Source organism: Squalius cephalus, assembly GCF_949319135.1.
Source record: "Squalius cephalus genome assembly, chromosome: 16".
Classification (NCBI taxonomy): Eukaryota; Metazoa; Chordata; class Actinopteri; order Cypriniformes; family Leuciscidae; genus Squalius; species Squalius cephalus.
The window spans coordinates 5,518,957-5,546,882 of NC_137137.1; the positions used below are offsets into that span (position 1 = coordinate 5,518,957).

Sequence of the window (27,926 nt, forward strand, 5' to 3'; positions counted from 1 at the left end):
GTCGTCAGCTGTATGTTGATGTTGTGTGGCAACAGTAGGACCGAGGGACGGAAGACAGTTTGTTTTTGTTCTGTTATCCGCTGTTTTTACCCTCAAAACCACGTCCTATTGAATTAAATTCGCTCCAGGGTGAAAGGAGCAAACATTACGAACTAAAAGACGCTCACGTTTAAATGTTAAAACGCGGTTGGAGTCGTTAAAACGGACACCCTCCCTGAACGGTCATGACGATCCTGCCGAAGAAGAAGCCGAACTCATCGGTCGGTGTGTCTGATCACCCCGACGACCCCGACCGCAGGACCGGCTCCGACCCGCATCAGCACCAGCACTCCCACGGGGTCCGATCGGGTGCGAGGCCTCGCGCTTCTCCTCCACCTTGGTCTTATCAAGCCGCTCCGCCGGCGTCCAGAGAGGACAGGCGAACTGAATCCAGCTCCCGGCCGCAGCAGGCCTCTCCTCCGCCGGTGGGCGCCGGGTCTCCGGTTGGCCCGGGGGATGCGGCAGGGATGGCGTGTGTGTCCGGGGGTCGGGCTGAGCTGTCAGGTGGGGTGGGTTGTGGAGGTGGGATGGGAGGGTGCTGCTCGGGGCCTGGGCTCAGTAAGAGGAGGAGACAGGCGACCTGCTCCGGTGGGGTGGCCGGTGGAGGGACCGTACCCGGGGCGACAGGGGGAGGAGGCGGTGGTGGTGGTGGTGGAGGAGGAGGAGGGGGTCCCAGTCCCGAGCAGGAAGAAGGAGCCGGGTATAACAGTGAGGATGAGTATGAGAATGCTTCCAGACTACAGTCAGAGGATCCAGCGACTGTTGAACAGGTATGTGTGATGGATGATGCCACCTAATGCTGAGAACCATTGACATGCTGTTTTATTTAGATGTGTGACACGTGGTCTGACACTGGTATATATATATATATATATATAGATAGATAGATAGACAAACTGTCAAATAGAGACTGACAGCTAGGGAGATATACTGTAAAATAGATGGATGGATAGATAAAGATAGACAGAACAACAGATTGATAGATAGATAGATAGCCTAGATAGATAGATAGCCTAGATAGATAGATAGATAGATAGATAGATAGATAGATAGATAAAATTATGGATTGACATATAATCAGATAGACAAATTTAACTAATTTAAAGATAGGCAGACAGACAAACAAATTAAAGCAGATATTGATTGTGTAAGTGAAGACTGAAGATCAGTAAAAAAATGTTTTCCATTAGACTGCACTCAACGTGCATGGTATTAGTGATGCAGTGGTTTGTCTTGGCAGGAAACAAGTGTTTTTAAAATGATCAAATTTGCCTGAGTAAATGTAGTCCACATAAAGGTCCAGGCTGAGGCACAGCTGTGCTGAGCTCCATCTCCTCTGCTCTTTAGAAGAGGGAGTCTCTTTAAAGTCAACATGAAAGTAAAATCGAGCCTATTTCATTTCTGCCTTTTTTTTACTCAGTGCATGATATCGTGAAATAAAATTCCCACAAATTCCCAGTGGATAAAACCAAGGCCTGTCCTACATTTTCTTATTCACATCCTGTTTTACTCAGAAATATGTGTTCATTACAAAAGTAAAATGGGCTGCAAAGGTTGACTTTAACCTTAATGGGTTAAACCCTATATATATATTTATATATATATATTTTTTTTTTTCATTTTTTACAGTCTATGGTTAAACCTTAGGATGAAAAAAAAATCCTGCTATAAATTCATAAACACTTTTGCTGTAAAATGATATACATTGTGAAACATGATTTGGGTTTTGTATGCATTTTAACTGTTGTTTCCAAGACAATCACGTTTCCTTTGATAAATAGAAAGATCAAAAGAACTGCATTTATTTGAAATAGAAATCTTTTGTAACATTATAAATGTCTTTACTGTCACGTTTTAATTAATTCAATGCATCCTTGCTGAGAAAAGTATTAATTTCTTTTAAAAGAAAATGTAGTTTTGTTATACAATGCACATTATAAACAGTCATACCTCAAATGATGATTTAGTGTATTTTTTGTATATTTTAAATTTTAAGCCACTTAAAAGTTGCTAACCACAGACCTTATTTTATTCATAAATCTAAAACCGCTGTTCCAAAAACTCATTAAAAATTCTCAGAGGTGGACAAAGTACACAACTTCCTTACTTGAGTGATAGTACAGATACTAATGTACTGGTCAAATATTACTCCATTACAAGTAAAAGTTGTAAAGACCGATTTTTTTTTACTTAAGTAAAAGTACAGAAGTACTTGTTTTTAAAAGTACTCAAAAGTAAATGTCAATGCGTTGTTTTATTATTGTTGTATTGTTACAGTACCTTATGCCTCTGAAGCAACCTAGTGAATACACCGACCAGTTTATAGTATCTGTGGAATTAAGAGCTTTTAGAATGTTACAAAACCTATAGAAATTAAACAACTGAATTGATTAAAAAAAGACAGCCATAATAATCATCTTCATCTTTTCTTATTTAACACTCCTACCACCCCCACAAAAGAAGTACGCGTCTATGTGTATCCATTTATGCACATTTGAGTGGTCAGTAAATACAGACTGATCAGAAATACTTGTTTGCCATGAACAAAACTTTCAAACCATTAGTTGTGACAACGATACTGTTGCTCACAGATCACTCGTAAAGAGAAATCGTACTAGTCGCCGAACTTCACGACACGTGACCCTACAAGTGTGATTACTGATAGGCTGTTCTTCACCTGCAAAAATCCAATCACGTTTTAGAGACGAGAAAAAAGGATGCCCTGACTACAAAACTACTTTCTACTCAAGGACCTTGACAGAAATGTAGAGAAGTTAAAGTAACAAGTTTCCAGAAAAAAAAAAAATACTCAAGTAAAGTACAGATACTCAAAAAGTGTACTTAAAGGGATAGTTCACTTTGAAATTAAATTTTGGTATGTTTTAGCTTACCTCAAGGGCATCCAAGATGTAGGTGTCTTTTTTCCGCAGTAGTTTCAATTTTTATATTTTTAGGTCAAACCGTTCTTGTCTGTCAGTCATTTAATGCAGGTCTGTGGTCACTGTCTCAAAGAGCATGAACAGAGTCCAAATTAAAACAATTCCCCATTGTAAGTAAGTACACATTGATGGCCTAAGACACGAAACGAGCGGTTTGTGTGAGAAAACGAACAGTATTTATATCGTTTTTACCTCTTGTAACACAGCCACGTCCAAGTGATCTGAGGGCACGCACGCATCCTGTTGTGTGACGTGTGCGCAGACTGGTGCATAGATATATATACACTAGATGTCGCCTTGGCTACGGCATTCATTAAGAACTGCCGTAGCCAAGGCGACATCTAGTGTATATATCTATGCACCAGTCTGCACCAGATCACTTGGACGTGGTTGTGTTTATAATCAATATAAATACAGTTCGTTTTCTCACACAAACCGCTCGTTTCGTGTCTTAGGCCATCAATGTGTACTTACGATGGGGAATTGTTTAATTTGGACGATGGGGAATTGTTTTAATTTGGACTCTGTGCATGCTCTTTGAGACAGTGACCACAGACCTGCATTAAATGACTGACAGACAAGAACGGTTTGACCTAAAAATATCAAAATTGAAACTACTGCGGAAAAAAAGACACCTACATCTTGGATGCCCTTGAGGAAAGCTAAAACATACCAAAATTTAATTTCAAAGTGAACTATCCCTTTAAGTACAGTACTCAAGTAAACCTCTGGAAATTCTTGAGAGAACCGATGGTTCAAATGCTAATTCTCTTCTGGGTTTCAGGACTGCAGTCTGACTCTGAACTGGGCTGCATTTTCCTAAAGCATCATAAGCCTAAGTAGATCAGATCATTAATGGGATCATTTATACAATCTACTATGATTTTTATGCTTTTGAGAAACGCAGCCCTGATTTACCTGTGACGCATATCTGAACCTCACTTTACCCAGACACTAATATTAAACATTATACCTAAATTCTTTGCTTATGGTGTTAAATGATTATTGCAATCATTAACCCCATTAAACATGAACATATTTGTCTAAGGCTGAGAAAATTGTAATGGGATGAATATGCATAAAATGTGATGATCTTAGAACTTCTTTGTGATGCTCTGTTGACAGTCTGAGAATGCATAAAATAAATGTCACTAACAATGACTTTAGCATCAGAAGTCCGTCTGTTTATCAAGCACGTAATAATGATCCCCCATTGTGTCTGTCCTGAAGTTTTGCCTCTGTTACAGCAGGAACACTGGTTTGAAAAAGCACTCCAGGAAAAGAAAGGATTTGTCATCAAAAAAATGAAGGAAGATGGTGCCTGCCTCTTCAGAGCTGTTGGTGGGTACATTATTAACCACTTGATGTTCACTCAAAGTCAAAAGATTCAGCATCTAGTTATCTAGTTCATCTATTGGCAATAATGTAGAACCTGGGTGATTGTCCTTGTCAATTTGGCAGAATGCCATCTTACATTTTTATTTGTTGTATGGTAGGATTTGTAATAAGTAGACTGTTCACACACTACTCTTTCTATTTCTGTGATATTCATACTCTACACAGAGTATATACATTTTTTATATGTATAGAAAACCCAGATGACCTGCTACTTTTGGTAACGTGCTGCATCAAAGCAAATGACTATATCTCACATTGCAATGAACTGAAAGTTGCAAATGACTTTTCTCCAATGTTAAGTGTCTGGATTTTGATTTCATGTCGACTTTAACCTTCCATTTCCATTGCAACAAATTAAACAGAAGTATTATCATCTGATTTTTTTTTTTAATACACCAGTGTTTAAAAAGTTTGGGGTTGGCAAATATCAGTAATATTGTGAAATACCAAGACAGTTTTGAAATAACTATTTTCTATAGTTAAATATTTGTGTAAATGTAATTTATTCCTGTGATGCAAAGCTGAATTTTCAGCATTATCACTCCAGCCTTCAGTGTCCCATGATCCTTCAGGAATGGTGCTCAAGAAACTTTTCTGATTATTATCAATGCTAAAAACAGTTGTGCGGCTTAATATTCTTGTGGAAACATTCTTGTGATGCAGGATTGAAAGTTCAAAAGAACTGCATTTATTTGCAGTTATTTTATTGTAACATTATACATGTCTTTACTGACACTTTTAATTAATTTAATGCATCCTTGCGGAAAAAAGTATTTTCTTAAAATAAAAATAAAAAAAAGCCTTACTGACCCCAAACTTTTAAATGGTTGTGTGTATATAGGATTTTTTATTTTTATATTATATATAAAAATTATATATACAAATATTATGTTGTACACAAAATTGAATGAAAAAGTTCAAATAACTGTTTGTATTCCCGACACATTACCTAGATGCCATTTGCTGGAGAATAATGTAGCAAACTGCTGCTTCAAATGGTTGTTATTACATAATGTGTTATGTTAACTAATAGTAATAGTTTACTTGACATGATGCATTAAGCTAAAATGGACCATATTTTTCTTAATACATGTTCATGATCTTATTCTGCTTGATTCCACTGTAAATTTGCATTTTCCCTATGTTTATTTTTTCCCCTTGATGGAAAACATTAAGGAAAACATTTTAGAAAATGGGTTGATTTTATGTTGACTTTAAGCAGTGTGCTAGAAGCATCAAATTAATCAGAATTTATTATTGGTTTGTTAACAAAACAGCGATGCTTAATAGGAAACCTTAGACCTATCTACATAACAGTACTGTACCAGAACATCCCTCTGGATGGCGCTACTCATCTACATAAGTGAAGGGTGCAGTCAAGCACTTGTGTCAAAACATAACCTGTTATCTGAAGTTTCACATACTGTGAAAGTTGTATTACACTTCCGTTTCAGCTTGACACCAAATTCTGACTTTTTCTGTTTGTTGCATTTCTTGCACGGGTCTTTACAAGCCATTTTAATCATTTAGGGTGTGACATGCACCCCAGCCACTCTGGGGGTTCACCTTTGACCCGTTCCCATAATTTTACATGACTGTCCACTTTATATGTCAAAGTGGTTTTATTTTTGACGCATAAATTCAACATGACTGACGAAAGTGGTGCAACACCAAGTATCTTTTTAGCATTTTTGTCCAGCATACAACTAAATTATTAATGTATTTCTTTGTCGTTCACTTTCTGTAACTGTGTATTTGTTTCATCTAGTGGACACCATATACATTAAACAGTATATTTGTTTACTGGGATTTTTCCCTCAGCATTCAGCAACTCTCTCTGCAACCCCCATTGTGCGGCATCTCACCCTGTTTCCTCTTTCATTCTCTCTTTCATTCTCTCTTTCGTGTCTCTGTTTCCTTCTCTTGCTCTGTCTCTTTCTCTCTCCTTCATGCACAGCTTGCACACGTTCATTTCGTGAATCTTTTCCCTGTTCTCGTCATCACACTTCTTTCCTTGTGTGAGTTTTATGCAGGGTTTGATAGACGGGCATGTGATGTGCTGACCTACATGAAGCATTCCCATCAGGGACACTGTGCCACAGTTCTTGCACCGCAGGTGTGAAACTATCCATCTCCAAACAATCACTCGAGTCAAACAATCCATGTTATATAACTGGCCCGATGGTAATAAGGCTCTCACAGCCAGTGGGATCATGATATCCCAGGACAGGATAGTTTCTTACAGGACACTGTTGGTGTGAAGTAATAGATATGGATGTGTATTAGATTATAATTATTATTGTGGTGTACTAAAATGACCCTTATGAATCTACTTATGAATCTGAATCTACTCAAGACGTTAGTTTCTTGTTCCCGAAATGTAGCTTTATTAAATATAGCTTATTTTTTTTATTTTTGGGTGAACTGTTCCTTTAAGACTACACTAATGTTGCACTCCATTTATGGATAACCAAATCAGCATCAGATCCTCTTGTTATAATAGAGGCGTAGGTGAGACCTGCTATATTTTAGTTCTGCTTTTTTGCAGAATAATGTTTATTGCACAGAATTAGGAGTATTCCTAACTCTTTTGTAACTCTTTACAAAGAGTGTAACTCTTTTATATAAAATAGAAATAAATCTATCTTTCCATGATTTGCATTCTTATAACCGCATACTTTACTTCAATAATGTATGCTGGCGTGTTGTTTATGAATTTGAGATCGTTCTCATCACATAATAATTAGTCCGTGGCTGTCAACAAGGCAGCATTTGCTCTGCTATCAGATTTTGCCCTTATTTTCCTGTTCATCCTCATTGTTTTGTTGTTGTTTTGGTTCTCATATTATAATAAGATAGGTCAGGAGAGCAGTGCTTATTTCCCATGATTATCTATTACAATCCTGCATGACTAAACAACTTTAGATTACCGTTCAATGTAAAATGTTTTTAAAAGAAGTCTCACAAAGGCTGCATTTATTTGATCAAAAATTTAGTAAAAACAGAAATATTGTGAAATATTATTACAATTTGAAATAAATGGTTTTCCATTTGAATAGATTTTCATTTGTAATTTATTCCTGTGATGCTAAGCTGACTTTTCAGCATCATTACTCCTGTTGAAAACAGTCGTGCTGCTTCATTTTTCAGGAAACTGTGATGCATTTTCCTCAGGATTATTTGATGAATAGAAAGTTGAAAAGAACCGCATTTATTTGAGATAGAAATATTTTGAAATATTAGTTTACTTTACAGTAAAATTGAAATCTTTTATAAAACCCTTACTGTCACTTTTGTTTAATTTATTGCATCCTTGCTGAGTAAATGTATTAAAGGGGGGGTGAAATGCTCATTTTCACTCAATCTCCTGTTAATCTTGAGTACCTATAGAGTAATATTGCATCCCTCATATCTCCAAAAAGTATTTTGTTTTATTAAATTTTTATCATAAAGATAGGCTGTACCGAGTCTTTCCGGAAAAAAACGAGCGGCTGGGGGCGGGCCGTGTGGGCGAAGCTTAGCTGTGCTAACGTGCCAAGCTAGTGACAACACACAGAGACATTTGTTCAACAAACAGTTTTACTCACCGTCCGGTTCCAACGCACGACCGCGAACCTTTATCATTGTGACTGCTCGATCCTTAAGCATTAGACGATCTGCAAATCCGTTGATCTGGGCTTTGTTTATAAAACAATCATCGTCGAAATGCAGGGAACAAAAGTCTTACACAACTCCGTTTATGCTCAGGAAAACAAACTGCCACGGGTTCCTTAACGCTGTGTTCTTTGGGAATCTGTGCAGGGTTGTCTTGCCCTGGCAACCAAAAACACACTTCTTTGGTGACATTGACTTCCCAAAAGCCGGGCAGGGCGCTTTGATGGCGAACTGCTTTCACTCTCTTGCTCTGGTCTACGAGTGCGCGCGCGGCCGCGATCTTACCGGAGAAGTGCCCTTAGGACCCATATAAGGAAATTCCGTTACATCTGACGTCACACATACCCATACTCGAAAAAAACTTTCCGAAACTTGTGACAAACCGGAAGGAGTATTTTTGGAACAAAAATACTCCTTCAAACGTACAACTTAGTTTTTGAAACTTTGTCCATGTTTAGCATGGGAATCCAACTCTTTACCAGTGTAAAAAAACTCAGTATGCATGAAATAGCATTTCACCCCCCCCTTTAATATCTTTTTCTTTTCTTTTTTTTTGTAATCTTACTGACCTCAAACTTTTGAACGGTTGAAAGTTTTTTTTTTTTTTATAAATTGTGTAGAAGAAAGCTTCACTAATGAAAAAGGTGACTTTTGAAGAATTACATGATTTCTACATGTCACCTTGAATGACTCTGAATTTCAAATTCAGTTTCCCATGTTTAGCACAACCAAACCTGACATTCAGTTCATATTCTGCAATAAAGAGGCTTGTGGCGATAGCGTGCAAATGCTTATGCAATGTTTTGCAAATTGGTTTGCAAATGATTTTCCAAGGTATTTTATCTCACAGATGTCTATATCCTGAGAAGTCCATTCCATGGTAATTTGTGGTAATGTAATAGACCATCAGTAGGACATTTAAACACGCCTTCCAACTATTTTCCACCTGTCTTATATTTTATGCTCTGGACATTCTGGCTAAAACCTTTTTGAGCTGGAAACTGTATTGAAAGGATGTCCACATTTGTGGAGTGCTTTTTTCACTATCCAGCCAAAAGGCGTTTTACATATACATTTAACAGATGCATTTATCCAAAGCGACTAAAGGTAGAGGAACAAAAGCAAAAGAAACGCACACGTGCCTACAATTTGTATTTGTCTGGAAATAATGAGTGTCCGCTGGTTTTGACAGAGTTTCTGATCAGACCCGTCACATTTCACAGCATCATGGAGGGGTGGGTGGGGGGAACATGTTTCACTTTTACAGAAAATGAGCACCAAGTCGGACATATGGTCACACACACACACACACACACCTGTGTCTTCTGTTCGATAGTGAGAATCCTGCCACTGTGGTTTCTGTTTTGGTATTACAAAGAAAAAGTTTCAAAAGGTTTTGTGGTTTCACATATCTGCCATTTGGTTTGGTTGAAATGAGATGGATCCAGCAATCTACAACGTTCAACAACTGTTGTAATACCCAGCTTTAATGTGGGTTTTATAGGGCCACGTCCTAAGTATGAAAACAGTTTTGTTGTGAATAAGTCTGAATCACCACATCCTGACGAAAACATTGCAGCATGTAATGTGCTCTGTGCTGTAGTAGTTGTTGTGCAGGGTTTTGTGTAGTGAATGCGCTTCTCCTTTATGATCCGTGGGAAACAGTGTCATGTGTTAGATCCCTGCCCTAGCTCCCAGCATTCTCTCTCATTTCCAGTGCTGCTCTGCTGGTTATCCAGAGCACCGCCCCTCTTTCCAGAGCTCGACCTGGACTCTGGTGAACAGGGAAGCAGTTGACACCATTACCAGCACACACACACACACCGGCTGTGTACACTTATGAGCGGGGTGACCTGACCCAGCCAGCTAAACAAACATTAATTAGGCTCTTCAAAACGGTTTAACCAATGTATTTTCCAAACTTTGGCCGTAAATAGCTCAGCCATCCGATGTGAACGCTTGTCCACAGTTCAGCAGGTTAAAAGGTGCAGATTCTTGCACTGTAATGGGAGCGCATTTAAATGTTTTATTTTTTCCAGTCTCCATTGAAGATTAAGGTTACATGGCAGATCGTAATCCTACACTGGAGGAAGTTGAATGTTTGTTCGAGTAACAGTGCACTTGTTTGCTTTTGGCTTGGATTTGCACATTTCTTCTGAAATGCAACAGTGCCAGCTGTGCATTTTATCAAAGACTCCCTCTTTCCGGGCAAACCTCAATACAGAGGGATAAAAGTGCCTGACTCAGTGACCAACTATGTGGGCTGATCTCTCTACTTGGTCCATAACAGTCTGGCTGTGACATTAATTTTGTGACGTATTTGAATAAATATTCAAAAAGCATTGAGTTTTTCGGCTCTAAAATCTGATTGGATGATCCACGTTCAAAGGCATTGTAAAATAGCTGATATGTGCGCACCTGTAGCCTCAGATCATTTGAATTTTACTCATCTACCTACAGTTATTCTAATCAACTCTTTTACCTTGCAGAATAATTGTTTATACTGGAGAAAATCATGTTTCGATGTTGGGAATGGTTAATAGTGGTTGCGAAGCAGCGTTGTTATTGTTAACTAAAACTAATACAAATGGATTTCATAATTGGAATAAAGCTAAAATAAAATATATAGCCTAAATATTAGATGAAAAACTTAAATTCAAAAACTGTAAACTAAAATCAGAAATGCTGACTGAAATAAGTTGAAATAATACAATAACTAAAACTGAATTAAAATCAATTTAAAGTGGAAAATACATTTTTATATATATATTTTTTTTTTTTACATAAAAATAAAAGCTAATTTAAAATATGAATAAATACAATAATAGTATTTAAATAATACTAAAATAACACTGCTGCTAAGGTGTTGTAGGTGGTTGCTCCTTCAGTTTAAGTATGGGCAATAGTATTAGTTATTCTTGCCTTTGCAAACACCACTAATACATGTAATTGTTTATTGAACTTCTGTGTAACTTATGTTGTGCATATGATGCTTTTTAAAAGTTTAACCATGGTAAAGTCACTGTAATGCAAAGCCTAGGCCTATGCTTTTTTTGTTTTGTTTTGTTTTTTTACTTTTTCCAAGAACTATTGTAGAGGGTATTGCATCAAAACCCTGTTATTTATGTAATCTAGGCTTCTTTTGTTCACTCCATTTCCTCAGAATTTAGTTTAAATATATGTACTTCCTTTTGTCAAGTCAGTTGTTGTTTCCACTTTCTCCTCATGCAAGCTGCTATTTCAGGAACAAGCGTTATTGTCTCTGATCGATCTGAGGAGGCGCCAGTGTAGACGGAGGGCTAAGAACGGCCTCACCTGGGGCAATACTAACCCTAACCTCACATGGGCGAAGCTTTATATGAAAATCGCTGGGATATGCAAAGTACATTCCAATCTAAGCCCTGTTTATTTTCCCCCGCACGCACTGTGGGATCACTTCCAGATACCTGCTTCGGTAGTAAACAATACAGCCTGTGCCCTGCCGGGAACCTCTGACGGACAGCTCGGCTGCATTCCTCTCGTTTTGTTGTTCGTCATCTTGTTGTGATTGTAGAGCAGATGCCATAAATGCCATAACATGATTTGACAGAGTGGGAAATGCCAGCCGTTCTCAAAGCGAAGGTGGGGCCGAAATTCCTCTCCTCCAGATTCATTGGTGCCTTCTCCCCACCTTGCCCTTAGGTATTTAAAAGGACAGTTCATCCCCCCCCAAAAAATTCTGTCATCATTTCATGTCATTCCAAACCTGTATGAATTTCTTTTTTTGTGCATTACACAGAAAAAACAATAACATTGGACCCTAATGACTTTCATTATATGGATAAGATACACTTAAGTTGTGTCCCTAATGACTTACTATACACTTTTCACTTATACTATGAGCTATTTACTGTAGTGTATGAATTTTATAAGGTTATTTTGTCACCGAATATCAGAGTCGGATATAGCCCCTCCCCCTCCACTACGAATACAATGCTGCCACAGTTGAGTTCATGAAGTGTCCAACATTCCACACTTTTTTCTTTTTTCTTTTTCAGTTACGACAATTAAGGGTGTGTTCACACTTGGCATGTTTGGTTTGATTAAAATAAGCCCTGGTGCGATTGCTCTGCTAGTGCGGTTCATTTGAATAAGTGTGAACGCTGCTATCCGAACCCTGGTGCGATCCAAGCTTTGGAATGCTCTCCCTTATCATGTGAGGTCTGCTCCTTCATTGGACATTTTTAAATCTACTCTGAAAACACATTTTTATTCTTTAGCTTTTGGAAACTTGTAATTGTTTTTTTTTTTTTATAGTGTAGTCCTGCTATGCACTATGTACAGCACTGAGAATCAATTTGTATTGTGTTAAATGTGCTTTATAAAGATTGTTGTTGTTGGTGTGCACCAAACAAGCGGGCCGAGAACGCTGAAAAGATGTGTCTCGGTCCGCTTCCAAACAAACTCTGGTGCGGTTCGAATGAAATATGAATGCATCACGGACCAAAGACGTAAACGAACCAAAAACGGGACACGATGTCACAAAATGCGACCCTAGTAATATAAGATATGCTCATGCATATCTGTTTTTTCTCGTCATAGCCGCGATGTTGCCTATCACAGTTCTGTGGACAGGCATCAGAACAGCATCTCCTTGCAGCAGAACTTCATTTGTGTGTGTGACGGAGGGATTCCTGCTGTTGTTTTGACTCCTTTACACATTTTATAAGCTCTTCACGAGTTCTCAGCTGGTCAAAATACCATCATATGTAGGCTGTGCACATACAATATATGCATTTAGCCCAGCACACAGCATTATTTTGGATGTTCTATAAGTTCCGTCACCAAATATACATAATAAAAGCCGACCAATCAGGTTGTGAACATATCCTTTTAGGTTCGGTGCTAAAATGCCAATGTGAACGCTAAGCGGACTAAATGTTTTGTTTTTTTAACAAACCAAGCCTAGCGAACCGGCCCTAAGTATGAACACTCCACTCCCTAAGTGCGTCATTTGGGTGTTTGAAGTGCATTTTTTCTTTTTGGAGTTTTCAGTGCGAACACTACTCACACTATTTATACTACAAAATTGCATTGATTAGTGTATAAGTACGTGAATTGTGATGCACCCATAGTCATACAAGATTGGAACATGACATTGAGTAAATGATGACAGAATTTTCCTTTGAACTCTACTACTATCCCTTTGAACTCTTCTATTGATTGAACATAAGAAATTTCCCCTAAAACATGAAGTAATGAATTTTAAGGTTACATAAATCTTCAAATCAGTCACATACAGGTCAGCACACTGGATTATTGCGGATGTGAAATGTAAAAAGCATAGGTCAGCTTTCAACTATCTTTTTTTTTTTTTTTATTGGTCCAGCATAGTATTTCACTCCTGGACGTCATGTACTGTAGCTTTGTGGCAAACATGGAGCAAAGTTTGATGCCATGTTGGAATCAAGGGTTGCTAGTAGATTCCTTGTCATTACATTGATCAACACCTTCTGGGACAGGAAAGTACAGGTTTCAACACAAGCACCGCTCACGTAACGTCTTTTAATAGTGCTCGGTTTCTATGAGACGGGAAATGAAGAACTTGAGGATGTTGACTAGTTTGATCCAGCGTAAACCAGTGAGTTTGAGTTTTCTGGCATGATTGCAATGAGCTTTAGAGCAGATGTCAAGGAGCATAATTCAATAGCGAATGCTGTTTAAAACCAAAAACCATTTTGAAACTCAATTGTAAAATGGTTTCAATCACTTGACTCGCAGACGTTGATTGTGATAAGACCGTCTGCGCCCTTTAACTTAGTTTCCTCGGGTCTTAGCTGCCTCATGAACTTTTGCACATCTGGAAAGCAGATGCCCAGCAAGTCTCCCCAACTTTCACCTAGACACCACCAAGAGTGTAAGAGCTGCATCTTCTCTTGCCAGGATATAGAAAACAATGTCATCACCGACACTTGGCATCGTCTCTTACAAAACCAAGCTGTTGACGAAATCGTTTAGACACATCATTGAAGTCTGGAGTTTACGCTAGACTGTCAGTGGTCCTCTGTGCCCTGCATTGGATGTGCCAGTAGACAGCATGCCTGGTTGCAATACAGTCTCGTGAGCGTGAATGAGTGTATTTGACCGTCGGTGTGTTTCTGGGGCAATAGTAAGCTCTGTGTTACTCAACGCTCTCATGATCAACGGCTGACTTTTCTGGCATTAATAAAAGGCAGTTCAGTCCGTACATAAGCCATTCTTCGATATCTAACTGTACTTCCTCAGCACAGGGTGTACTTTGAAAAGACGTTTGTGATCTGATCCCCAAATGTGCTTAAGAATCAATATGTATTGATCTATACGATCACAATCTCAAATTCATAGTCTATTGAAGCGCTGCAGATAAGTGAGCCGAACACACGGTAGTCAATAAGGCCATTGAGTGGAGTTACCTTTTGGCCTGCTGTAACTGCTGTCTGTTTTTAGAGTGCCGCATCGATTCGTTCGTTTGAAGAGCATGTTTACTGATCAGTTGTCGAGGTGGACGTGGCCTGTTAGATGTTATTGTGACCACTGGAGTCAAGGAGCACATAAGTGCAGGTCAGAGCGGTGATCTCAGCTCTTTCTGGATGGACTATGCAACTCATGTTCCACACTGTCATATTTGGACATGGGGATCAAGGTTTTATGAAGTAATTACAGTAGAAATATCTATTATGTCATATCTGTTTGCATCCATAAGCAAGTGTAAAATAGCCTATAGTCACAGAAATAGTTCACCCCAAAATGACTATTCTGTCATTATTTATATGCCTTCATGTTGTTAAATCTGTGTCTTTTTTTCCTTCTGTAAAACATAAAAGGTCATGCTTTTCTTAATGATTCGCATAATTCTTTTCGTAATGATACCTGTGGCTTTAAAATGGCAAAAAAAAAACTTACCATAAAGAATCATGAAAGTCCTTTATTTGACACGTGCATTATTTTCCAGTTCTTCTAAAGTCATATGTTAGCTTTGTGTGAGGAACAGGCTTAAATTTGGATCTACTCATTCAATTAAAAGATCTGACTCAAAAGAATGAACACAGACATTACACAGGTGCAGATTTTCAATGAATGACAATTTAAATGATCAGTCTGTTTCTCACACAAAGCTATCATATGACTTCAATACTTGCAATGTAGCGCACATGAATTATTTTTTAATTAATACATTTTCTTTATTATACAATTAAATATACTAATTTTTAAATGTATAACAATATATATATATGTTTTTGAGGTGCCTTTTTTGTTATTTTGGAAATGACAGCCTCAGTTGGAATTCAGTTTCATGAAAAGCATGGCCATGAAAGAAAGTTTAGTCTAAGTCTAGTCTAGTCATTCAGTTTAGAATGACATGAGATCAATAAATGGTGTGTTTTGTCCCTATTAATGCCTTTTTTTGCCTTATATAAAAGTGTTTCTCTGTGTACCTATCAACCCCCCTTAACTATGGTAAAATTACTGCAATGCACATATTCTCTCATAGTTTATTGCTTCAGTAACATACAACCCCAATTACAGAAAAGTTGGGTCATTTTGTAAAACGCAATCAAATCAAGAATCTGTGATTTGTTAATGCTTTTGAACCTTTATTTAACTGACAAAAGTATAAAGAAAACAAATTCAGTGTTTTCACTGGCCAAATTAATTATATTTTGTAAATATAAACTAATTTGGATTTTGTTGGCTGCAACACACTCTAAAAAAATTGGGACAGAGACAAAATAAAGGTAAAAAGATTACAGAATATCAAAAGTTAAACTTTTGAAAAAGTCCACAATTAGAAGGTGAATTGGTAATAGGTGAGGGTATCTAGTTAGGGTATAAAAGGAGCATCCACCAAAAGCTCAGTCTTTGCGAGGAAAGATGGGTCATGGCTCACCCCTTTGTGCCAAATTTCATGAAAGAATTGTCAAACAATTAAAAAAATCACATTTCCCAATGAAAGATTTCAAAGTATTTAGGTCTCTCACCTTCTACCATACATAATATTGTGAAAAGATTCAGTGAATTCAGAGAAATCTCAGTCTGTGTAGGACAAAGCAGGAGACCTCCGTTGAATGTAATTAAAAGGGAAGGTGACAGACAGTGGTAAACATGTCTCTGTCCCAGCTTGGTGTTGCAGCCATAAAAATCTAAATGTGTTTATATTTACAAAATACAATTAATTTTGGTCCGTGACAACAAATATTTATTTGTACTTTGTTCGCTAAATAAAGGTTAAAGAGAATTAACACAATTACAGATTCTTGATTTTAGTGCATTTTACAAAATGTCCCAACTTTTCTAGAATTAGGGTTGCACATTTGCACAGAATGCATGTAGGGGTTTAAAGAAAAACTTTACTTAAAGCCTTTATGTATAATGTATAATAAAGGTATTCGAAATGCACGTTATAGCACATATGTTTTAATAAATAATTGTAACCAAAGTTAAAATGCATTATAATAATTGAAATTAGTGGTTTGTCTTGTGTTTAAATGCATTATACTTTCTAAAGGTGTAACAATGAATAGATAAGTATTATAATGTATTCTAACTGTGGTTACAATTACTCATGATTTCATACATTGTATTATATGGTGCATAATTAATGCATGAAAATACTTTTATAATGCATTGTATAAAAGTGAATTGTTACCGATTTGTTTTATTTAATCTTTTTTTTATTAATTTTTAAATGCTTTAGAATTTGCTTTCATGACAGAAGCACAGAGCCACCATGAACAAAACCTGATGATCACGTTCTCCAGCATGATTTGAGATGCTCCAAAGAGCATCTGGAGCTTCAGTGGAAGACAATCTGACCTTCCACATGACCAGTCACATATTTGCTTACGTTAATACCTAGAAATAGGGCAGAATCTTGAGTATTTCTTCGTTTTTCAAAATTGTTTTAAATGTGGTCTCATAATTTGAAGCCCACTGTATATGCATCAGGTTGGGTATAGGTTGTTGCTCTTGTTCAATACTATGCAGTCTTTTTATTCTGTTATTTGCTTTTCTCTTTGTATCATCCATGTGGTTTACATATGACACACTTCCTGCTGCTGAAATACGTGAATGAAGCTCTTAAACTAACGTAGGGTGTGTAAAGTTCCCGGGAATCTTTGACAAATTCAGCTCATTGTGATGTCACTGTGGCCCTGCTCTTTGAGGATAAACCTTATCGATGACCGCCAGACCTCAAGGGCAGGTCTGAGCTCTCTCTCCTCTTCTCTGAGTTTAAGCTGGGCCTGCCCCTTTCTTAGAATCGAGACGCTATCTGCGGCCTACATTAGTGGAAGTGAGCTTGTGGTTTTGTTTTTGCTTGGTGGACCTCTGCTCTTCTCTTTTCTAGTGAACTCTATCACCGGCATCGGTCTTTCGTGGTAAACCTACCCAGTGTATTTCTCTTTTCTGCTTTTTATATTCACTGTCGATCACTTCTCATCAAAGTGTCCGCTGGCGGCAGAAAGGTCAACCACCAGCTTTTAGTGTTGGGAAACGTCCTATTGCAGGGTGATCGTTGCGGTGGGCTAGTCATGTTTTCACTGCAGTTGAGACACAGTTATGTGAATGTAAACAGAAATGTCTGCCTGTTTTCTATGTTTGGTTGCATGATCAGAAGAAACCGTATAAATAATACAGAGATCACGAATTTCGTCTTCTGTACAGCATTTTTTTTTTTTTTTTTTGGTCTGTTAGAAAGACAACAGTTTTTTTTTTTTTTTCAATCTAAATTCTGATAAATCAAGCAAATAATAAGTTATTTGAGGTGCAGCTTGCATAAAATGGTTGGGAAATATCATGTAGAGTTATCACATGTCTCTTGGGATCAGAATATCATATCACTTATATTATACTTGTATTGAGCAAGGATGCATTACATTGACAGTAAAGACATATAATGTTTCACAAGATTTCTATTTCTAATAAATGCTGTTCTTTTGAACTTTCTATTCATCAAGAGTCCTAAAAAAGTATGACAAAAGTATTAAATATTAAAAAGCAAAACTGTTTTCAACATTGATAATAATAAGAAATGTTTCTTGAGCAGCAAATCAGCATTTAAGAATGATTTCTGAAGGATCATGTGACACTGAAGACTGGAGTAATGATGCTGAAAATTCAGCTTTGCCGTCACAGGATTAAATTATATTTTAAAAACATTGTGATTGTATTTCACAGTATGCCTATTTTTACTGTACAGTATTTTCAATCGAATAAAGCCTTTGAGAGAAGAAGAGATTTCTATCAAAAACAACAAAAAAATCTTTTGAAAGGTAGTGTAAAGGTGTAAAGAACTTAGTATTGCCACCCAGAACACTCTTGGAAACACCCTAGAAACCACTCAGAACACCTTAATAAGTACTAAAAATTTCTTAGTGTGAAAACCCAATGATGTTTAGGTGTTTTAGGTTGTTTCTAGGGAATTGCTTGGTGGTTCATTATTGGACCAGATCAAAAGAGCCTGTGAAAATTAAGTTGGGCCACAAAAGTATTAACATGCCTCTCAACATGCCACATGACTTTCATCACTGTCCATAGCATAATTCAGGATCTATTACATAATACAGTTTGTCATCATTTACTCACCGTCATGTCATTCCAAACCTGTAGGAGATATTTTAAGTGTCTCAAAATAAAAGTTTTTTTGTCCACAAAATAAAAGTCAGTGTGATCCAGTGTTGTTTGGACACCAACGTTCTTCAAAATTTTAATTTGTGTTCCACATAAAAAAGGTCATACAGGTTTGGAACGACATAAGGGTGATTAAATGATGACAACATCTTCATTTTTCCATAAACTATCCCTTTAAAGTTGAGAGTTTTGGAAATTCATTAACCAAGTATAAATGTTGAAAATGCAATTTAGGTCAACATACTTGAGGAACTATTTTTCTTGAGTACTGCTCACTGTTTGTTCATGCAAAAGTTGCAGGCCCCACGTGCCAGCACCACTATAGTAAAGCTGTTTGTTATTCAAATTTGGGGTGAAATCAGGAAAAAGGCGAAGGCAGGTGTTGATCATCACACATGAGTCAGAATAATGCAAAGGAGCCGAGGGGAATCCCTGATTCTCCCCCGCAGCACCCACTGACGACAAGTCTGGTTATCCACTGCACTGTGCTGTAATGAATGGAAAGGGTAAGACATCTGGAAATACCAACAATAGACCAAATGGGGAACCAGAAACAGGCCGAATCTCCAGCTGCTGTTCTCCTGTGTGTGAGCTAAAATCTTCCGAAAGACAGCTTCAAATGTTAAGGTCCTGGTTTTAACAAATGAACTTGTCTTAAAGGCTCACTTCACCTATTTAGAAAAGTAAAAGCATTCATTGATCTAAATGGAGATTTTTACTTGACAAAAGTTGGCTTCAGAACTTGTAGTGTTGCATCAACCGCATTGACCTTTAAATTAACACACGTCCAGCTTTAAGCATTCATAAATGGAGGTTCGATTTTTCCCAAACAATCCTTGGGAGCGACATCTATAGCTAGCTCATAAAAGCAACATGGACCTGCCAGAAACTGCAACTATTGTTCGTTTCGGGAACAGAACGACCAGTTCTTTCAGATCAAATTAATATCCTAAGAAGCACAGAGCGTTCACTCATTGCTGAATGTGCCAATTGCAGTAATGAACTGGTCTTTAATCAAACTTTATGAGAGCTTTTGCTGTGGGATATTCGTTTCTGCACCAAAGACTTCCTCTTCCTTAAACACCCTATTCCATTTGATCAGATAATGTGTATGGTTTACTGGGCCTCTTCTAAGAACTAAAAAAGTGCAAGTGTCTTAAAATAAAGCACCTGTATATATTGGTCTGAACTGTCATTTGAAGCTTGTTTTTTTTTTTTTAAGCAAAGCGAATGCAACTTCCTTAGTCTGTTCAGAAGTGTCACAACAGAAGTAGGCCGATACTGTGAAAGAGGAAATTGACTAAGAGATTCTGAGAATCTTTGCGGCAAAGTGGTCATGTGACTAGCCGGAATGAGCTTTGAGGCTGAAGCTCATTTGCATATCGCTGCTTTTGCAAGGAAAAGGTGTCGGCCTCTGAGTGGAGCTCATACGCCCGTTTGTTTACATCTGTTCCTTATTTGGGCCCCTAGTCTTGCTTTGAGTCACTCACTGGCACTTAAATGAGTATGATAAAGCCCGCCAAAAGTGGCACTTGCAGAACGAGCCATGCAGCTTTTGCATGCATGCATTACAGAATTTGCCTACAATCAAACCCCTCAAGGTTCCTCAGTAGTTGCTTGCTCCCTATAATTTTGTTAGGTGTTAAAAGAAAACCGATTTAGAAATTTCAAACAACCATAATAACTAACATGAACAGTATTTTGTTTTGCAACTCACCCTGTCCTCCTGTCTTGTATTTGTTGTGTAATCTAAAATTAAAGACAAAAATGAAATGCATCGAAACCATTGTCTGGCATGCAAAAAATGTGTGCTAAAATGAGGTGTACTGTGTATTGCTACATAACATAATTCAGTTCTAACTTTTTATTTTGCAGAGACACTACAATAAATGTAAGAAAATGCAATAAAATATGAAATGCTGTCAAATTATTGCATGCAGAGACCCTATTGTTAATTTGCACATAACCGTGGTATCATCCTCTTTATACAGCTGATCAGGTTTACGGAGACCAGGATATGCACGAAGTCGTCCGCAAACATTGCATGGATTACTTGGTATGTGATGTTCTTTCTTTGGGATCACCAGAGTGTACAAAACCTGATTATGTTATAATTTCTGTATGATTTTACTTGCAGATGAAAAATGCGGATTACTTTTCAAACTATGTGACAGAGGACTTCACTACATACATCAACAGAAAGAGGAAGAACAACTGTCACGGGAACCATATTGAGATGCAGGCTATGGCGGAGATGTACAATCGGCCAGTGGAAGTTTATCAATACGGCACAGGTCAGCACAGGGTCTAATTTGCATTATGGTGTCCATAAAATGTAATTATGCACATTTAACTACACTGTAAAAAAATTATATGATCAATAAGTTATGACAACATGTTTTTACATTGCTTTAACTCATCCCAAGTTTTGAAAAAAACACTTTTTTTAATAAGTTATAGATTCAACTCATTTTTTAAAAACAGTTTGTCATTTAAGTTGAAATGACTTAAACATCCAAGTTGATTGTACTTAAAAATTTAAGGTAGCAACTTTTTTTTTACAGTGTCCACTATGCAACCCTTAGTGAATAGCGATGATGAATATGAAAATTATTTTGTGGATGTATTGTAAGGAATTACATGTACATGCAATATATTTAACAGACACTGTAGTGACGCATTTTGCTCATATAGTGATGCAGTTGACCTGTATGTCTTGTTCTCGTTGTTTCTAAATGTTATTTTGATGGCCTCTTTTAGAACCAATCAACACGTTCCATGGCATCCATCAAAATAATGACGAGCCAATCAGAGTTAGTTACCATCGGAACATTCACTACAACTCAGTTGTGAATCCCAATAAAGCCACGATTGGAGTTGGGCTTGGACTTCCTGCCTTCAAACCAGGGGTGGGTACCTGCAGCTGCCACTAAAGTCAACATGAAATGCCATTCGCAACCTATTTACTTCCATAATATGTTATGTTAATGAGTGAAGCAGGATATTCAATGAGAAATAATGTTGAGTGGGTCAAGCTTATATATTGGGGTTGGAGAATGAAACTGAAACACCTAAAACACTTGGTTTTAAACCACTATCATTTATTAGTCTGGTGTGGGGCCTCCTTTTGCAGGGAAGTTAGTACTTACTGTGAAGTTCTTCACAGTGGCCAGAGGGATTTTGAGCCATTTCTCTTCCAGAACAGTAGCCAGGTCACTATGTGATGCTGGTGGAGGAAAACGTTTTCTGACTCAGTAATATTCAGATCTGGTGACGGGAGATGTTCAGCTTCACTTTCAAGTTCATAATACCATTCTGTCACCAGTCCTGCTGTGTGTATTGGTGCATTATCATGCTGATACACGGCAGTAGCTTCAGGGTACAAAGTTTGAACCATTGGGTGCACATGGTCCTCCAGAATGGTTCGGTAGTCTTTGGCAGTGACGCCCATCAAGCACAGTCGGGAATGCCATGATATTGCAGCCCAAACCATCACCGATCCACTCTGTGCTTCACTCTGGGCAGCAACAGTCCAGATGTTACGCCTCTTTGGGGCTTCTCCACACCGCAACTGAAAAGACAGTGAAAGTGGACTCATCAGAGAACAATACATGTTTCACATTGTCCACAACCCATGATTTCCTCTTCTGGCACCATTGAAATTGACGTTTGGCATTGGCGCGAGTGACCAAAGGTTTAGCTATACCAGAAATATTGACTGTGGAACTCTTAATTTATTTGGACCAGACTACTTTTTTTTTTTTTTTAAATGTCCAACTCATTTGAACTATATTATATAAGAGATTCACAATACTTTTTGTAACATAAAGCAATCCATTAGCGAGGACATCTTTTTTAAGTCTCATTTAAATGAGAATAGCTGGTGATTGTGTATTTTCAGTGTGAGATATGCTAACTGCTGTGGTTGACCCCTCTGAGTTTGACACTGTGGTGTCACTATTGTCTATGTGTATTCCTTCACGTACACCTCCATCTGCCTGTGCAAGAACAGCCATTTTTCACATAATTATAATAATAAATTTCACGTAATATATTTTTTAATTAAACAGCCTACAGCGGTGGCCTGTATGTTCTACTCAGGAGTGTGTAACAAAGTTTGTGAATTGGGAAGTCCATCATCTCGTCAGAGTGTTCCTCCTGTTCACTCATGCAGTTCCGTCAGCTGATCCACAGTCTGAATTTGGAGACAGTCGTCATCAAAGACAAAAAAAGACAACAAAGTGTGACCTGCAGTGTCCCATTTTCCCTGACTGCTCTGGGTGGAGAGGGAAACATTCCACACGTCGGTGGTTTTCGGGGGAGACCCATTAACAGCACACTGTTTTGTTTACGTGCCACATGCCTTGTGATAATTTAAGCCGAGCAGAACAAAGACAGATCATACCTTCCTATCAAAAATAGAGCGTGCGTGTGTGTGTGTGTGTGTGTACGTGTTCGTGTACGTACACATGTTTTTCTATCCCGGTGGGGACTTAAACCTGAATGCACACAGACTCATGAGCACTCGTGTCACTGTGGGGACCTAAATTGAGGTCCCCATGGGTACACAAGCTTATAAATCATACAGAATGAGTTTTTTTGGAAATGTAAAAATGCAGAAAGTTTTGTGTGATGGGTCGGTTTAGGGGTCGGATTAGTGTAACGGGACAGAATATACAGTTTGTACAGTATAAAAACATTACATCTATATATATTTTTTTTTGTACAGTGTGCAAAACCTATATGCTGGTTTGTATCTCATCCACTGAATTTAAGAATGTATCGTCCTAGAGCTTCCCCATATTACAGTCAGTTAGTTTACCATAAAGGTCTGGACAGACAGGGAATGAGCCAGTACGCTGTCCACACTGTTCCAGAGCAGAGGACATGTAGTCTAGCTCTATGCTAGTGTCTCTTACACAAGAAAAAAAGAGATACATCAGATCTTGAAATCAGGGAACAGACATGCACAGCCCTGTTTATTTGACATTGTTACGAGTCTTTCTGTCTATCTGTCTGTCTATCTATCTATCTATCTATCCATCTATCTATCCATCTATCCGTCTATCCGTCTGTCTGTCTGTCTGTCTGTCTGTCTGTCTGTCTGTCTGTCTGTCCTTCCAATTTCCAACTCTTGACTTGCATTTGTATGAAAAGAGATAGACCGCAGAGTGATATAAGAGACAAAAATATTTGACTACTCAGTGCCGTGACTGACCAGTCAGAATCAAGTATTCTGGAGAGTTGTATAATGAAGTTCTGTAGGCTAAGTGTAGGTGGTTTACAGTTGTCATCAATTGCAGCTCATCTAATCAAAATGCAGTCAAAACCTTTGGTTTAATGAGATGTGTTCTGTATGTCTGAGGTGGGATGGGATGAGATCCACGCTTAGAAAGTGTCTTAAAAAAAGACTTATTGCTCAGTTTGCATTTAGCTTAACAAATCGCCTCCCCGTCAGGGTGCTCCAACAGAAACATTCTGACCTGTGTCACCTGGGGGCAACGCTGTGGTATTTAGCCCATCTGTCTGTCAAATCGTAATAATCATAGTAAGCTTGCACACCATTTTTGTCGAACTGGCTTGACAGAAGTTCAGCACTCGCCATTTGGTTTTTAATGTTGAAATAGTTATTTTTAAAGAGCCTGTCAAGATAGTGGTTTGTTACATTTATTTGCTCACCATGTTTTTTGCGTTCTTTCTAGAGTGAACGTGTCCTGTGTATGGATGCTCTCATATCTATCCATCCATCCATCTATCCATCCAATTTCTAAACCGTTGTTGACTTATGACTTTTTATGAAAAGAAATGGACTGTGGAGTGATATAATGGACAGACTGTGACTGACCAATCAGAATCGAGATTTTTTTTTGTGTGTGTGTGTGATTTTCTGTTTCTGGTTGCTGTCAAATGCAGCTAATCCAGTCAGAATGAAAAATCAAAAACCCTTTTTATGAGATGAGGATCATCATCAAGTGTCTGTCTCTTAAAAAATGATGTATTGCCTAATTTTCATTTTCGCTTGTTTTTCCTCCTCCCACAAATCAGCTCCTGTTCAGGAGACGTTTTTCACCTGTCACCCGAGGGGCAACACTGTGGCCTTTAACCGCTTCTCTGTGTCTCTCTCTGTCTCTATGCAGTTTGCAGACCAGTCACTCATGAAGAATGCAATTAAAACATCAGAGGAATCTTGGATTGAGCAACAGATGCTGGAGGACAAGAAGAGGGCCACGGATTGGGAAGCCACCAATGAGGCTATAGAAGAGCAAGTGGCCAGAGAATCGTACTTACAGTGGCTTCGAGACCAGGAGAAACAGGCGCGACAGGTGTGGGACCTGCCCGTTTTAATACTAATCCTACTAACTACCTAACATCATGTCTCATTCAATCAGAACCTTAAGTTACATTCCTAATAGAATGACTGTCGGTAGGAATCAGGTATTTGACGTGATAATTACAAAAACCTTTGGCGTCATAAACTAATCTCTGTTTTTAACGCTGATTGCACTGGAATTACGCACACGTAAGCTGTGAAGACTGCTTCATTGGCGAAGGTACACAAAGCCTTGGACTATCGGTTTCGTAAAGACGTGCAATCTATGTGGTTTGCGTTTTCACACTTAAACCAGCTGTGAACAAGACCCTTCTTCACAGAAACAATAGGCTTTCTTCTAAATCAGCTTTTGAACTGAGTGACACCGGTCAATCAGAGGGAAAGTGTTGAAGATGTGCTTCTGAATTGAATATTGTCATATCATCTAAGCAAACAAAGATAAAACAGTTTACGCAAACCTGGCTTACATAATCCTACTTTCCATAAATGTTCTTAGTAAGAATGTTTACTGTTTTGAATGACAAGCTATAAAGTCTTCACAATCACATACCAATTAGCCTGTTGACTTATGATTTGTGAATAAACGTGTTTACTTTTGTTACTCCCTCAGCCTCGTAAGGCCAGCGCTACGTGCAGCTCCGCCACGGCTGCGGCCTCCAGTGGTTTGGAAGAATGGAATGCCCGATCTCCACGGCAACGCAGCTCCGCCCCCTCTCCGGAGATTCCTGATCCTTCGCATTCGGACACACCCGCTAAGCCCCCCTCCCCGGCCGGAGCGGCCCTCGCACTATCCAAACCCCCGTCACCCTGTGCACCAGGTCTGTTATCAGTGTTTTGCAATAAGGACGGTGTCATTAAAACTAACAGTATGATGCATTTCCTTCAGCAAGCCAATTTATGGGCTAAATGGCACATGAGGTTCACGGATGATTAAACTGATTATAAGGGTGAATCTCTGGAAACCTTTCTAGAACTTGTCTGGGTCGTATTTCACCTCAAAATCTGAAGGAATTCAATAAGAAATGATATTTTGCTCAAAGAAATTTTTTAATTCTCATTACATTAATGTACACTAGCATTCCAAAAGTTTGGGGTTAATCTCTCTTAATGCTCACCAAGACTGCATTTATTTGATCAAAAATGCAGTAATATATTGTGAAATATTATTACATTTTAAAATAACTCTTTTCTATTTTAAAATATTTTAAAATGTAATTTATTCCTGTGATGAAAAGCTGAATTTTCAGCATCATTACTCCAGTCTTCAGTGTCACGTGATCCTTCAGAAATCATTCTAATATGCTGATTTGATGCTCAGCAATCTTTGATGCATAGGACGTTCAAAAGAATAGCATTTATTTGAAATAGAAATCTTTAGTAAGATTATAAATGTATTTCTTGTCACTTTTGATCAATTTATTGCATCCTTGTTTAATAAAAGTATTAATTATTATTTTTTGAAACTTACTGACCCCAAATTGTTGCATATTTGTCATCAAAAAACATTATCGCAATTATTGTGGTACTGTATAACAATAATGCAAATATAATGAGAATTATCATTATGAATAATGGTAACTAAAGCATCCAGATGCATTACAGTAATTAAAATGTGCGGCTAAATTTGCTTCATTTGAATGAAAATAAGTTCACGATGCAAAAAAAAAAAAAAAAAAAAAACTTTTTTTTTTTATGCAAAATATTTGCTTTTGTAGGTTAAAATGTTACATGTCTTTTTGTGAAATTCACTCAAAACCACTTTGCAGGGGAAGCCACATAGATAGAATCTAAATCTCTATACTTTAGTCTTTCAAAATAAAGATTTCCTGCGTTCCGTCTCGCCGTTCAGGTCCCAGTAACCAGGCTTGCGTTGGACCAGACAGACCCAGCTCGTCTTCTCTGGTGTCTCTGTATCCAGCACTGGGCTATCGGGCCATTATGCAAGAGATGTCCCCTACTGCTTTTGGTGAGGAAGTGGAATCATGCTTGCCAGTTCGTCTAGCTGTCCCGCCTGATTCAGTATGAAAGAATCCTGGGCTCAGGAATGCCATGTTAATCACCGCGCTCGCTCGCCTTCCTCATGCGTCTCACACAGCTTGAATCTGTGATGTGATCCATGTGATTCAGCCTCGAAATGCACCCAGAAAGCAGCGTGTACAGTTATTATGTGCCGTTAAATACACTTGATTGTAGTGGAGTATCGGCACACCCCAGCTACTGTTGACAGCGGCATTGTTTCGGCTAAGAACTTAAGAAGGTGCAAATAGGGAGTGAATGTTTTTCACAAATTGAACTCTTGTAATGGATCAGTCTAAAAAGTCTGGCCACACCTACTCATGCTATTTTGCACATTTGAGAATAATAGTAAAAGCATTAAAACAATAAAAGGCATTTTTTTAGGAAGTTCCAATGTATGTTGGACACTTGCTTTTCTTTCACTATAACGTCAAATGTATCTATCAAAAAATGTAATCATTTTACATTTGTAAAGAAATGCACATGTAGACTCAATGTGTATTTATGTTGAAAGCTAATTTCAAGCATTGGCTTTTGATAAGAAATTCAGTCATGTGTGTTAAATGTTTGGACTTGTAGCGTATATAATATGTTGTGACCAAACCGTGATTTGTTTTGTTGCTCTTGTTTTGCAATAGGACTAACAGACTGGGAAGACGACGAGATATTGGCGTCCGTCTTGGCCGTGTCACAACAGGAATACCTCGATAGCATGAAGAAAAACGCCATGCATAGAGAACCTTCTCCAGATAGCAGTTGATAAAGGAGGGTGAAGGCACAATCTGCAACCGAAGCAGGAGGCAGATACATGGGGATCAAACCAATCACATTCTCTCCATCATCATGCAGTTCACACTGTCCTTCCTTTCCTTCACCCATCCATTCATCCATCCATCAGTCCA

The 27,926-nt window shown here is 38.1% G+C and overlaps 1 protein-coding gene across 4 annotated transcripts; it reads left to right on the forward strand.

The window, feature by feature from the left end:
• Positions 1 to 27,870, forward strand: otud5a (OTU deubiquitinase 5a). 4 transcript variants are annotated; one of them, XM_079897184.1, is made up of 9 exons: positions 1 to 809; positions 4,226 to 4,319; positions 20,669 to 20,733; positions 20,815 to 20,971; positions 21,438 to 21,586; positions 24,815 to 25,000; positions 25,619 to 25,826; positions 26,858 to 26,974; positions 27,663 to 27,870. In XM_079897184.1, the coding sequence occupies exons 1-9, from the start codon at positions 225 to 227 to the stop codon at positions 27,782 to 27,784; spliced, it is 1,683 nt and encodes a 560-aa protein (XP_079753310.1). In that variant the 5' UTR covers positions 1 to 224; the 3' UTR covers positions 27,785 to 27,870. The 4 variants fall into 4 exon arrangements, with proteins under 4 accessions (XP_079753310.1, XP_079753312.1, XP_079753311.1 ...); XM_079897185.1 differs by having other exon boundaries at positions 11 to 809; positions 4,229 to 4,319; XM_079897186.1 differs by lacking the exon at positions 26,858 to 26,974.
• Positions 27,871 to 27,926: the final 56 nt, after the last annotated feature.

What these genes read in the sequence shown, in the direction of transcription:
- otud5a (XM_079897184.1), top strand. Translation starts at nt 225, where the DNA reads ATGACGATCCTGCCGAAGAAGAAGCCGAACTCATCGGTCGGTGTGTCT. An exon ending in ATCCAGCGACTGTTGAACAG is followed by an intron (nt 810 to 4,225) that starts GTATGTGTGATG and finishes CCTCTGTTACAG; the next exon opens with CAGGAACACTGGTTTGAAAA. An exon ending in AGTTTATCAATACGGCACAG is followed by an intron (nt 20,972 to 21,437) that starts GTCAGCACAGGG and finishes GGCCTCTTTTAG; the next exon opens with AACCAATCAACACGTTCCAT.